The 12,126-nt window shown below is 43.6% G+C and overlaps 2 protein-coding genes across 4 annotated transcripts; one reads left to right on the top strand and one right to left on the bottom strand.

The window, feature by feature from the left end:
* The first annotated feature begins 90 nt into the window (after positions 1 to 90).
* LOC117566381 (cytoplasmic dynein 1 light intermediate chain 1) lies at positions 91 to 10,781 on the top strand. Of its 3 annotated transcripts, none has more exons than XM_034245887.2 (9): positions 91 to 310; positions 833 to 1,025; positions 7,565 to 7,755; positions 7,825 to 8,225; positions 8,293 to 8,522; positions 8,596 to 8,707; positions 8,773 to 8,964; positions 9,021 to 9,285; positions 10,514 to 10,781. In XM_034245887.2, the coding sequence occupies exons 2-9, from the start codon at positions 919 to 921 to the stop codon at positions 10,576 to 10,578; spliced, it is 1,563 nt and encodes a 520-aa protein (XP_034101778.1). In that variant the 5' UTR covers positions 91 to 310; positions 833 to 918; the 3' UTR covers positions 10,579 to 10,781. The 3 variants fall into 3 exon arrangements, with proteins under 3 accessions (XP_034101778.1, XP_034101786.1, XP_034101794.1); XM_034245895.2 differs by having other exon boundaries at positions 836 to 1,025; XM_034245903.2 differs by lacking the exon at positions 10,514 to 10,781 and having other exon boundaries at positions 93 to 310; positions 9,021 to 10,428.
* Positions 2,534 to 5,787, bottom strand: LOC117566407 (armadillo repeat-containing protein 2; the record flags this gene model as incomplete). The annotated part of the gene is made up of 6 exons (XM_052002916.1): positions 5,188 to 5,787; positions 4,817 to 5,111; positions 4,598 to 4,735; positions 3,899 to 4,518; positions 3,634 to 3,826; positions 2,534 to 3,571 (listed from the first exon to the last, which is right to left on the bottom strand). Coding segments are annotated over exons 1-6 (2,697 nt in total), but the record flags the coding sequence as incomplete, so codon positions are not given.
* Positions 10,782 to 12,126: the final 1,345 nt, after the last annotated feature.

Raw genomic sequence — 12,126 nt, forward strand, 5'->3', positions numbered from 1 at the left:
GCGTTGTTGCGTGTGACCAGACACATCGTATCGGTTCGCAAGATGGCAGCACTGGTGTAGTTTTTCCTATTGTGTCGCAGTGTGTACACACTGTGTCATAGTTTCGTTGTACTATTTCAGCGAAAAATTCATCATCTCAATATCGGGCGTATTTATTTTGTTGTTGTTATTTTCATTCAACAATAACGCAAAGCAAAGTAACGAACGAACCTCAAATGCAGCAATCAACACGCTAAGCAACAAATCTCGTACAAAAAGGAAACAATTTGCAAGCGGAGTGCACACAATATAAACTTGAGTAAAAGCTGCAGTACGTATCACAAAAAAAGCAAAAAAAAAACAAACGCTATGAAATTTTGCAAAATTGAGAGAGATAGACATCAACAGCAACAGCAACAACAAAAGTGGCCACAGCAGCTGTGCTGCGTAACATGCGCAAGCAATGAAGCTGCAATAATCAAATATTTAAATAGAAATAATCTGCGCGTTTGTCATTCCATCAAACGGCGACGGTAACGGCGACGTCGACGTCGCTGCCGCCCTGCAACGTAACCAGCCATAAAGCTTAAAACGGTGCTGCGGAAGCGTCACTGCTGGCGTAGGCGTTGTTGTTGCTGCTGCTGTTGTGTGTGTGTTTTTTTTTGTAATTTATTTTAAATGCAACACCTTGCAACTTCAATTGTGGCTTGCTCAAGTTCAATGCTTCAACTCGCGAATTGTTATTGTTATTATTCTGTTATTCTGACTCCGTCTCACTCGCTCTCTCTCGCCGTGTCCGTGTGTTTGTGTGTATTGCTGTGCTTCTCTAACAATTTTTTCATGCATCCCGCAGCAGCTGCCCGCCCACCCATCAACACCCCCCCTCGTTAAGCAAGCAATAGAGGAGAGCGACTGCTGCAACTGCTAAAAGAGGACGCCATGGACAGCGTCACGCAAACGATGACAACAACAACGGGCAGCAATGCGCTGACATCATCCTTCACTACGAAGAAGAAGGATGCCGCCGCCGACAAGGAGAATCTCTGGTGAGTTTCACAATTGATCATAGTCAGCTGTCCCCCTTTCTCTTCGTCTTCGCTGACGTTTGCAATAATTTTCGGGTGCTGCCATCTCTTTCTCTATTTTTCGTTTTGTGTGTGTGTTTGTGTGTGCCGGCTGCAGGTGCTATTCACCATAGCCTGCCTACCACGCGCCACCCACAGCAACACACCTCACCACACCACCCATTGCCAAAGTAAGCAGCTGATTTCATGGCGGTATTAAATTTAGTGCATGTTGTCATTTTTAACCTCAAACCTCGTTTGGCTCACACACACGCATACACCTCGACATGCGCATTTAGTTGTGTGTGTGTTTTTTTTGCCAATTTTCTCTTGTGCCGATTTTATGAATTTGTGGCATAAACAAAAATCCTAAACGTTAAAACGGCCACAATTAATAAAGGTACAACATTTGTGTTTGGCAGAGATAGATAAGGGCATACGCAAAATGAGAGAGCGAGAGACAAAGAGAGCGTAAACTTTTGACGATGATTCATGAAACAAGCTAAATCGAGGGCAGCGTCGTCGGCAGCGCAGTCAACAGCACACCTTTTGCTTTATCAATCTTCTTGCTGTCGTCGTTGTTACTGTTGTGTCGAGTCTAATGAGCAACGCACACACAGACACTCACACACAGTCGCACACTTGTGAGCTATCGATAGTTGGTCAGCTGTCAGCCAAGTCCAATTGGAATTTGCATTGTCCAATAAGCTCGAGTTGATTTGAGCCGACTCTATGCGTGCAAGAGTGTGTGTATGTGTGTCTGTGTAGGCGATGTTGTCATCGTCCGAATATGTACACAAAGAGAGCAAAGAGAAGAGAAAACAACAGCAGGTCGCGCATGTGCAGAGAGAAAAATACAAAATGCGAAAGAAATTCTGATTTCCTTTTAACGCTTGAAGCAAAACACATTTCACTATATTTGTTTTTGCTATTTTCCTACTAGTTTGAAATTTAATATGGATTTTAGCTAGCAAAATTGTTATCGAAAATCGATAGTCAGTTGGCTTTAGTTTAATTCAATATGCAAATAAAAACAACTGCGTGATATTTTTTGCGAAAAGGCAAAACACATTTGCAACATTTATCAACTAACTTGTTAACTGGTGTCAAATTTATCTAGCAATATTATTGAATTGACTGTTGTCAGGTGCAAAGTTATCGGAAATCGATAGTTTGAGTTTCACGTTAAGTGATAATACAAAGTATGAATTCAATTTTTGCGCTAATGCGGAACAGATCTCATTACAATATTTGATATTGTGATAGCAATGTTATTTTGGACAGTTAGCATTAACGATATTGATGAAGTTTGACCAATTGATAGTCAGCTATTTAGATAGTTTTGTTATTTCGATATGCATATATTTTTATTGTGTATTCGTATATTCTTCGAGGGGTTTTCCCCAAAATAGAATGTTTTACATTTCTTCGATAAACACGACATCATTGTCGTTGTCTTCGTTCTCGTTATCGTTATCGAAATGCCTTTGCTGCTGCTGTTGCTGCTGTTTATCGAAGTTGTTTTGAATACGCTCTAACAAATCGGTGGCTACCAGCGCAAAATCCTCCCACAGTGCATCCGGTGTCGCTTCAGGATCTGCTTCCGCCTCCTTCTCTTCGTTATGTCCCTCCTCCTCCTCCTCCTGGTCCTGCTCATGTTCCTCGTCGCCAGCCAACAACACACGCTCCTCATCCAGATAATCCGCCAGCAGCTCGCTCACCTCGTCCAGGATGTTGCCACTGCGGCACAAGGTGGCCGCACACTGCACATCGATCAGAAGATTCCATAGCGCCTGGCACACAATGTTCGCGAGGAACCAATCCTCCTGCTCCAGGGCACCACGCAACAGGAGCGCCAACAGTTCGGCACCACGCAGCTGGAGGAACGGAGCACGCTGTTCGCCATCGCCCAGCAGATTGACGAGCACTCCAATGGCACAGGTGCGCAGCTCGTAGTCCTGGCCACTCGCCTGCCGCGTCAGCTGTTGCACCATCAGCGGCAATCCACCGGCGGCGCAGAAGCAACGACGCGCCTCCTCGTTACGCGTCAGATTACCGAGCACACGGGCAATCTCCACTTTGGTGGGCAGCGCTCGCGGGGATTGACATCGTGCCAGGGCATTTGCCAGCTCCGTGGACAGCTCAGCAATAAGGCTATGCAACGAACCGGCTGCTGGTGTCGCTGCCACCGGCAGTTGTCCCGGCTTGTCCTGGTAGAAGCAGAGATTATGCAGAGCACCGAGTGTGGCATGCAACAGCTCCAGCTGCTCCAGTGGCTGTTCCACATCCGCGCTGGCGTCAAGCACAGCGGTGGCATGCCTCAGCAGACGCAAGAGCACGGCACCGAGGTCATGCAGATTACCCAGGCCGGCGCCAACCTCGGCATTGACGCTCATATTGGCCACGACACGGATAAGCTTGATCTGGGCATCGAGGAGGGATTCGCTACGCTGTGCCGGCGAGCTACGTTCGCTCAGCTGCTGCAGCACGTCCAGGAGATACTGCATGGCCACATCGTTGTGAAAGTACTGCAAAGAGATGGAAGCGAAGATAAGTAGAGGAAGAGGACAAACGGAAGAATGGAACTCACTTGAATGCGCGCCGTTTCGTGCTTGGCCAGAATGTTGCCCAGCATGTAGCCAAGGCGACTGAGCACCGCCAGCAGTCGTTCGCTGCTCTGCTGCGTCTGGTTGAGCTTGCCACACGATGGTCCTAGTAGCATGCCAATGCGTGCCGCATACTGATGCAGCGTCTCGCAGCAGTCCGCATCCTCGGAGAGAACGCTGCAAGCGATGAGACGAGTTAGCGACAGAGTCGAGGGTGAGGATGAGGATGATAATTCACTTGAGGCTTACCTGAGTGTGCGCACCACATTCGCTTGGACCTCCAACTCGGCCATGGCCACCTCGGCGGCGCGTATGAGATGCGGACACGCCAGCTGCAGTTGCAGCTGCAGCCGCTGCTGCTGCTTGGCGACATCCGCGAGAGCGCGCAACGCCGCCGACAGCTGATAGAGCGTGTGTAGCGGGGGACCGCTGAGGCGACGCGTGGCGCCCGCCTCGTTGAGCATTTGCAGATGAAGGACCATCAGATCGACGGCACCATGACGCGCCAGACGCGACACCAGCGTCTGCTGGCCGCTCAGCTTGCGCTGATTCGTCTCGGGCTTGAGCACGGCAGCCGCTGCAGTCAGCGCAGCTGTGGTGGGCGAGGGCAGCGGCGCATCAAAGCCGCTGGCCCAGTTGCGATTGAGCGCATCGTCGCGTTCCTGTGCGCTGCTGGCGGTGAGAAAGCGTATGCAGCCGTAGGCATAAATGCAGGCCTCGGGTTCATCGAGGGGCGACGCATGGCCCAGGCCATCGATGAGCAGCTCGAGCACGTCGTGCTCGTGGAATAGACCGTCGTGCTGTTCATGGCGCGCCACCTTGAAGATCAGTTTGCAGGCACCCGTCAAGTTGCTGCCCGTCACACGCAGCTGCAGAACAAAGAGAGAGAGAGAGAGAGACAGGATAACATTCGGTCTGAGCGGAAGTTGGGAACATCAACACACTTACCGCTAGGACGACGCGTGCAACGGCGAGCAGGACGCGCGGTGAAGTGCATTCCACGAGGCCGTAGAGACCGCCCAGGATGAAGGCGCGCTTGAAGTGACGCTCCTGCTTGCGCACACGCGTGTACAGCTCCTGCAGGATCTGTGGAGGACAGAGAGAACGGGGATATTATCAGAAACAGAGACTTGCACTTCTCCTTCGACCCCCTTCGACTTAGCTCACCGCATTGATGTGCTGCACTGTCTCGGCGCTGCAATCCTTGAGCCCCGCATGCTGCTTGAGCAGCTCGATGAGTGTCTCGGTGCTGCACTGGCCCAACAAGGCGCCATTGCGTGTGGGCGGTGGCGCGGTGCCCTGAGCACTTGCTGCACCCGGCAATGCGGGCAACTGACGTGGAGCGCCGGCTGCTCCCGCCGCTGTTGTTGGCGTCGTCGTCTTGCCCTTGAGCTTCAGTTCAACGCCTGCCGCCGATGACGGTGTCGTTGGCATCGTCGTTTCGTTCTGCAGATAACGCATACTGTGTGTGGCAGCAGAAGAAGAGACACCAATGAGCAAACGGGAACGGAGAGAAGAGGATCCGTGTCGCTACTTACGAAAAGGCGCTGGGCGGACGTCCGGCTAGCGCAACTTTGCCGTAGAGCACGCGTCCGGGTTCGCGCGGCGTGATTGGACGTCGAGTGCTGACCAGACGAGCGCCACCTCCGGCTGCCGTCGATGCCGTCGCCGCTCCCGACGTTGTTGTCGTGGACAGATCGCCCAGAAAGAGTTTCGCCTCGCTGATGAGCTCGGCGGACGTCTTGCGTCTTCCCATTCCCATGCCCATGCCCATGCCGAGACCCAGTCGAAGTCCACAATCCGCTGCAGGTTTCTGCGGCAGCTCCTTTTGAAGCTTCTTTGTCTGAAGTTCCGGAACTGCTGCTGACTGTTGTTGTTGTTGTGATGGCATGTCCTGCTTTGGCTGTGTTCGCGTCTCGCTGCGCGAACGTCGCTTTAGCAGCAAACTCATCCTCTCCTTGTTCTCTGATCAAATGTGATCTAATTTTTCTGTGTATTTTTTTAGTTTTTGGTTTTTTTTTTGGGGTTTTTACGCGTGCCGCGCTGTTGAAAGTGCACACTGGGAATGCCAAAGACGTCGCGTCTCCAGGCTGCCAACGGACAAGAACTTCATCAGCTTTGGAAAATATTTTTCGTTTGGGCCTTTCGTGCACCATGCCAACCAAACCTGCAACCCACACACGACTTTCGCAGGTGCGAGCGAGTCAGCGATATACAGCCAGTTGTGCCGGGTTGCTTGCATGTCTCTCTCTCGCGAAGTGTGAAGCGAGCCACCACCGGGCAAAACGACATCCAGGCCACAGTGGTGCAAGGTTCACAAAAAAAAACTATCAGAGAATTCATTCGCACTAATCATTTCATATTTAAAGTCGTTCCTAATTGATATTTATGTGTGTCATAGCATTAATCTCAATTCGTTTCTTTATCAAATCTGGTCAAAATGCGTTTTTGTAGGAAAGAAATAACCTTCTTTTAAATTGTCATTTGATTACTGAAAACACTGTGTTTCCATTATTAGTCAAGTCTCTTTAAAGTAACTATAATATATTTTAAATTTAAATTAAACGATGGAATATTGTTAATTGAAGCTAAACAACAAATTTGTGATTATATTGATTGCATTTCCTTCTGTAAAAGAATGTCGTATATTTTATTTATTCGTTTTTTTTTCATTTTTATTTTTTACTCCACAAATAATCTTTTAAAATCTTCTTGATTCTATTCATTGTGTTTCTTTGTATAAGAATGACACACATTTCATTTAATAAATTTCTTTTCATTCAATCTCATGTGAAGTAATATTGTGAATAAATATTTTATTTGTTATTTCACCAATAATCTTTACTCAAATGTAAAACTACTTTTCGTTCTGATTTTCATTCAAGTTTCTATTATTACATTTCATTTTAATCGGAAATTATGTTATAACAATGTTTTAAAAAGGCGATTACTAATTGTAAAGCGGTGCATTAAAATGCTGTTAAAACTGTTTTGTATACAAATTCAATACTTTTCTAATGATTCACATTGAGATAAAGCAATGCAGTTGCATTGCAATGATTAATTTGTAAAGTATTTGCAAAACAATTGTGGAATGTTATGAATAGAATGCATTAATTACAGTTGCCATCGATTTCAGCCCACTGTGCGGGACAAAAACACCTTTGAATAAACAATAGAAGAGAGCAGTTAAAAACTAAAAGTCAGAAAGCGGGCAATCGATATTCGCAGCTCTCGCAGTTCGCAGTTCGAACTCGCGCGGTTTTTTTTTTGTTTTTAATGTTTTGCTTTTTTGTTGGTGTTGTTGTTTTGTTTGGCACGAAAGCGACGCGTGCTGCCAGGAGGAGGAAATAGGACCATTGGCGTCGTCCATCCAGTTGCCCCAATGAATAAACGCCATTTGCATGTCATTCAGTCAGTCAGTCAGTCAGTTGGATGAATGAGTCAGTTTGGTCAGCACTGGGAAGTGAACAACTTTTCAATCGAAATATTTAATTGGATTTAATTGAATTGCACAAAATGTGTTGTGCTGAAATTGCATGGCCCGTAAAATATTGACTCAGGTCAGCGTGTTCCACTTACTACACATACATATACATATATAAATATATTTGTATATAGTATAATTGTATTGAAGAGAGGGAGGGAGAAGGTAGAACAGGACGTCGACGGTGTTGTTGCCACCATAAATAGGGGACGCATAGGGATGCAATTAGTTTGATTGCGTGGCATGACACAGTCTTCAGCTTCTGTTCTTTTTTGTGGTGACACGAAATTGGGGGCAGCGTTAATGTAGATTGCGAAAATTTGATAGCCACTCAAGAGTAGGAGAGAAGCGAAGAGAAAGGAGCAGGAGCAAGAATAGGAAGTGACCCAATTGTTTTTAACGACACCTCGCATTTTGCCCCGTTGCAGGTCAGCGATATTGAATGAAGTACAAACACAAGGCAGCACAAAGTTACCATCAAACAAATCTGTACTAGTATTAGGTGATAATGCCACTGGCAAGACGACACTCATTGCCAAGCTGCAGGGCGTCGAGGATCCCAAGAAGGGCTCCGGCCTCGAGTATGCATACATTGATGTCAAGGATGAGTACAGAGACGGTAAGCAGAAAGATTTATTAAGTATTATTGTTATCTATTATATATTATATTTTTCCTTACTTTTTACAGATATGACGCGCCTAAGCGTTTGGGTTCTGGATGGCGATCCAGGACACACAAATCTGCTGCACTATGCGCTTAACGAAACGAACTATGCACACACCCTCGTCATATTAACAGTCTCGATGACACAGCCGTGGGGCTGGCTCGAGCAGCTCAATCAATGGATCAAGGTGCTGGCCCAGCACATTGAGAGCCTGCAATTGGATCCCAAAGAGAAGGAGGCGGCCCGTCAACGTTTGGCAACGACGTGGCAAAGCTATTGCGAGGTCGGCGACGATTTGGATCCCGGCTCACCAGTGAAACGCACCATGCACAACAATTCTATTGATGAGGATGATCTGTTGCCGCTGACAGAGGACGCACTAATTACAAATCTGGGCCTCGACATAGTTGTCGTTGTCACAAAGGTGCGCAGACGTTTTTTCTGTTGTAAATTATAACTTACCCAATGTATTTAAATTTAAATGTATTTAGACGGACTACATGACAACGCTTGAGAAGGAGTACGAGTATCGAGATGAACACTTTGATTTCATACAGCAATGGATACGGAACTTTTGCCTGCGGCACGGCACCTCGCTCTTTTACACCAGCGTCAAAGAGGATAAAAACTGTGATCTCCTTTACAAATATCTAACGCATCGAATTTATGGTCTACCATTCCGTACGCCAGCGCTAGTCGTTGAAAAGGATGCGGTGCTCATGTGAGTATTTGATCTACTATATTTTTTTATTGCATTACATTGCTGAGCTAATTTGCATCATTTCAAATTACAGTCCGGCGGGTTGGGATAGCCTCAAGAAAATAAGTATTCTATATGAGAACATGCATGCGGTCAAGGCCGAGAATCATTACACAGACATAATCAAAGCGCCGCCAACACGAAAGGTATGCAGAAACTTGTGATCGATCTTGGTCAACTCATTTATTTGTTATATTTTTAACTGCTGCAGGCGGTTTCCAATCGCGAGACAGAGGTGCAAACGGAGGACGAACAGGCGTTCTTGGCGCGCCAGCAGGAGATACTCAAGCAAGGTGGCCAGGTGCGCGGTGAGTCGCCGTTGCGTTCTCAAGGCGCCAGCGCTGGCGGCAACAAGGCCGGACCACGTACGCCCGGCAGTGCCGGCCAGAGTTCACCCAAAAAGGTAAGAGAACGAATATGCATAGTGAAAACTCTTTTATTAATGTTTTCCAATTTTAGATCGATCCCAAGCTGACGCCTGCCACGCCGGGCGGTGAAGGTGTGCTGGCCAACTTCTTTAACTCGCTGCTACACAAAAAGTCCGGTGGACCAGCTGGCGGACCGGCGGGAGCAGCTAGTCCAGGCGGTGGCATGGGCACGCCACGCACCTCCAATGGCACCGATGCTCTGATGACGGCCGAGAAGTTGGCCGTGCGCTCAGATGCCGCTGCCGAGCTGGATCGATTGGCGCGTAGCGTTAAAAAGGATATCGATCTGTCCCAAAGTGAGTGTTGAATGTGTGTCTGCGCCACAACAGCAACAGCAACCACAACCACAACAACAACAAATATCTACAGTAACAACAGCAAAACACTAAACAACTGCAACGTCTACACAATGATATCAACGAGATAAACATCTGTTAAACAAACAAAAAAAAAAACAAAAATCTGCTGCTGCCCATTAAATGAGCAATGCACAGCAATTGAGATGACATCGGTAGCGTTAGTTTAGCGTGCAAAAGTATAAAGTATACAACATATAAAATGAAGAGAAACCCGTATGAAAGACATCAAAGACACACACAACATTTATGGAGAATGGGCTAAGGTCCTATTCTTAGGTAAAAAGTGAACACACACAGTTAGCTTATCATTTCCGACTTGTCCGACATGCACGTGCTTAATCTATACGTATTTAAAAAAAAGGAAACAGAAAATATAAATATATTTATAATAATTATGATTTATTATTATTTTTCTTTTCTGTTCATTTGGGGCCACACTTGTGTATAATAATAATAAATTATTTAAATTATGTAATTGTTGAAAGTGTAAATTACAAAGTGCGATGCTGTTGTCCACTGAGAAGAGATTCAAAACAAAGCGATGCTCATGCCCAATGCGCCCAGAGGGCGTGGCAATTGCTTACACACACAACACACACCTACACACACTTTACACTTAACTGTAGTTGATAGCTTGTATGTACTTTTTAATTATATTAATTAATTACACAACACACATACACACTGGCTTTATGTAGTATTTGTTAGAAACATTTTTTTTTTTGGCGCCCTTAAGAGCAAGTAAAAGGCTGGCAAAAGATAGATGCAGATGAAGTGGAGGCAAGGAACAACAAATGGAAAAGCAACGCAAGTGAAATTTGATATGAATATGAATATTTAATTTATGTAAAGTGCTAATTTAGGCTTCAATCAAAATGCAATTGTTGCGTATCTTTTGTTTTTCTTTGTGTGTGATGATGATGATGATTATTGAAAGCAAATTTGATTTTAACATAGTCTGATTATTATTTTTTCTCGCTCAAAGCCACACGCGTTTAATTAATATAGAATACAAGAAGAAATACGAGAACAATGTAACACAAAAAAAAAAAAAACATTAAACAAAAAAAAAACAAAAAACATAAACACTATTATGAACTAATTTAACTAAGCAATTTTTAAAATGATAACTGAAACTAACTGAAATTCTTTTTATGTTTAAAAGTCAAGCGCAAGAAATCAGATGTACTCACGACCAATCGCTTTAATACGACCCCCCAAAATCTATAACCATTTGTGAGAGGCAAACATACCTATATATAGTATATAGTATATATTTATATACCACATATATACTAAAAACATATTATAGTATATATGAAAGATGAGAGATGATATAATCGGCATGATCATGATTTTTGTTTGGATTGAATCACCACATTTTTAATGTTTTCCCCCTCTTAAATTTAAATAAAAATATACATTGTGTTCAATTTGATTTGTTAATTTGTAATTGAAGTGTCAACAGAGAGTGTGTGCGAGGCGCGATGAGTGAATAATGTTTGTACTTTTGTATGCCGGATCACGGGTCAGAATAAAAGCTTAAACCTCGCTTAAACGATTTAACATAATTGCTTTTTTGTATGTACATTTTGTATTCGATCGAACCACTTTTTGCCATATCATTTGGCCCACTTTGCAGGCAAAGCAGCAGCAACTAACGCTCACACAACAAGCCTTCTAGATATTCATATTCGCCTCTCGCTCTACGCTGTGTGTCTCTTCTAATCAATAACAACAAAAACAAAAACAACAAGTGAATTATACAGAAAACTTATAAACAAAAAGAAAATTTGTGCGACAAGACTATATTTTTATGTATAATAAATAAATTATGGATTGCCTATAATAAATATTGTATTACATATTAACAACAACAAGATAATTGTGCGAATTATTTGATGGTATTTATTCTGAAAGAATTACATAAGTACAATTACAAGAATGAACAACAATAGCGATTAAAATAAAACATCATAGAAAATATTTGAAAAATATCGACACAAGTGTTGACTTTTTACGTGAACAAAGAACAAATTTAATGTAAATGCATATAATTAAATAAATACAAATATAAAATGCAACAACAACTACAAAATAAAACCTAAATAAATCAATACAAAAACGAACAAAATTTAAACATGCAAATTTCCAAATAAAAAATATACAAAAAACTTATGCGACTCTTAATTCATATAATTCGATGTCAAATGATATTTTAATTTGACTTTCGGATCGTAAATTTTTTAAAGTATTTTCAATTGAAATGTCTTGTTATCTAATCTGTCCGCTAGGTGGCGGCAGCTCTGCCTGCTATCTCTCTCTATAATATGTAGTGGCGAATAACTGTTTAAATAATTTTTGTGATAATTATCCGCTAGTTTTAAAGCTTTGAAAATATCTAAAAATATATAAAAGTATTCACAACCTGTTGTGATGATCAGCTGGGTAAAAGAATAATTCATATTGATCACTTTATTGCCTACATATACGAGCTGTCTCCGCTAGATGGCGACACCCTATGTCGACTATCTCTTTCTATACTATGTTGTGGAATTGTTCAATTATTTGTTGAGTCAAATGATCGATCGTTCTGAAATTTGGAGTACATTTAAACAATATTTATTGGTATTTAAGATAATATTTATTACTCATATTAATCATAATTTATTATGATTGCGGAGTATGTTTAGCTAGCTAGAAGACTAAACTCATTTCTGGCTGCTGTGCATATTTTTGGGTCCACGTAAATCACAATGTTGGGAGTTGGGTTGGAGG

Source organism: Drosophila albomicans, chromosome X, assembly GCF_009650485.2.
Source record: "Drosophila albomicans strain 15112-1751.03 chromosome X, ASM965048v2, whole genome shotgun sequence".
Classification (NCBI taxonomy): domain Eukaryota; kingdom Metazoa; phylum Arthropoda; class Insecta; order Diptera; family Drosophilidae; genus Drosophila; species Drosophila albomicans.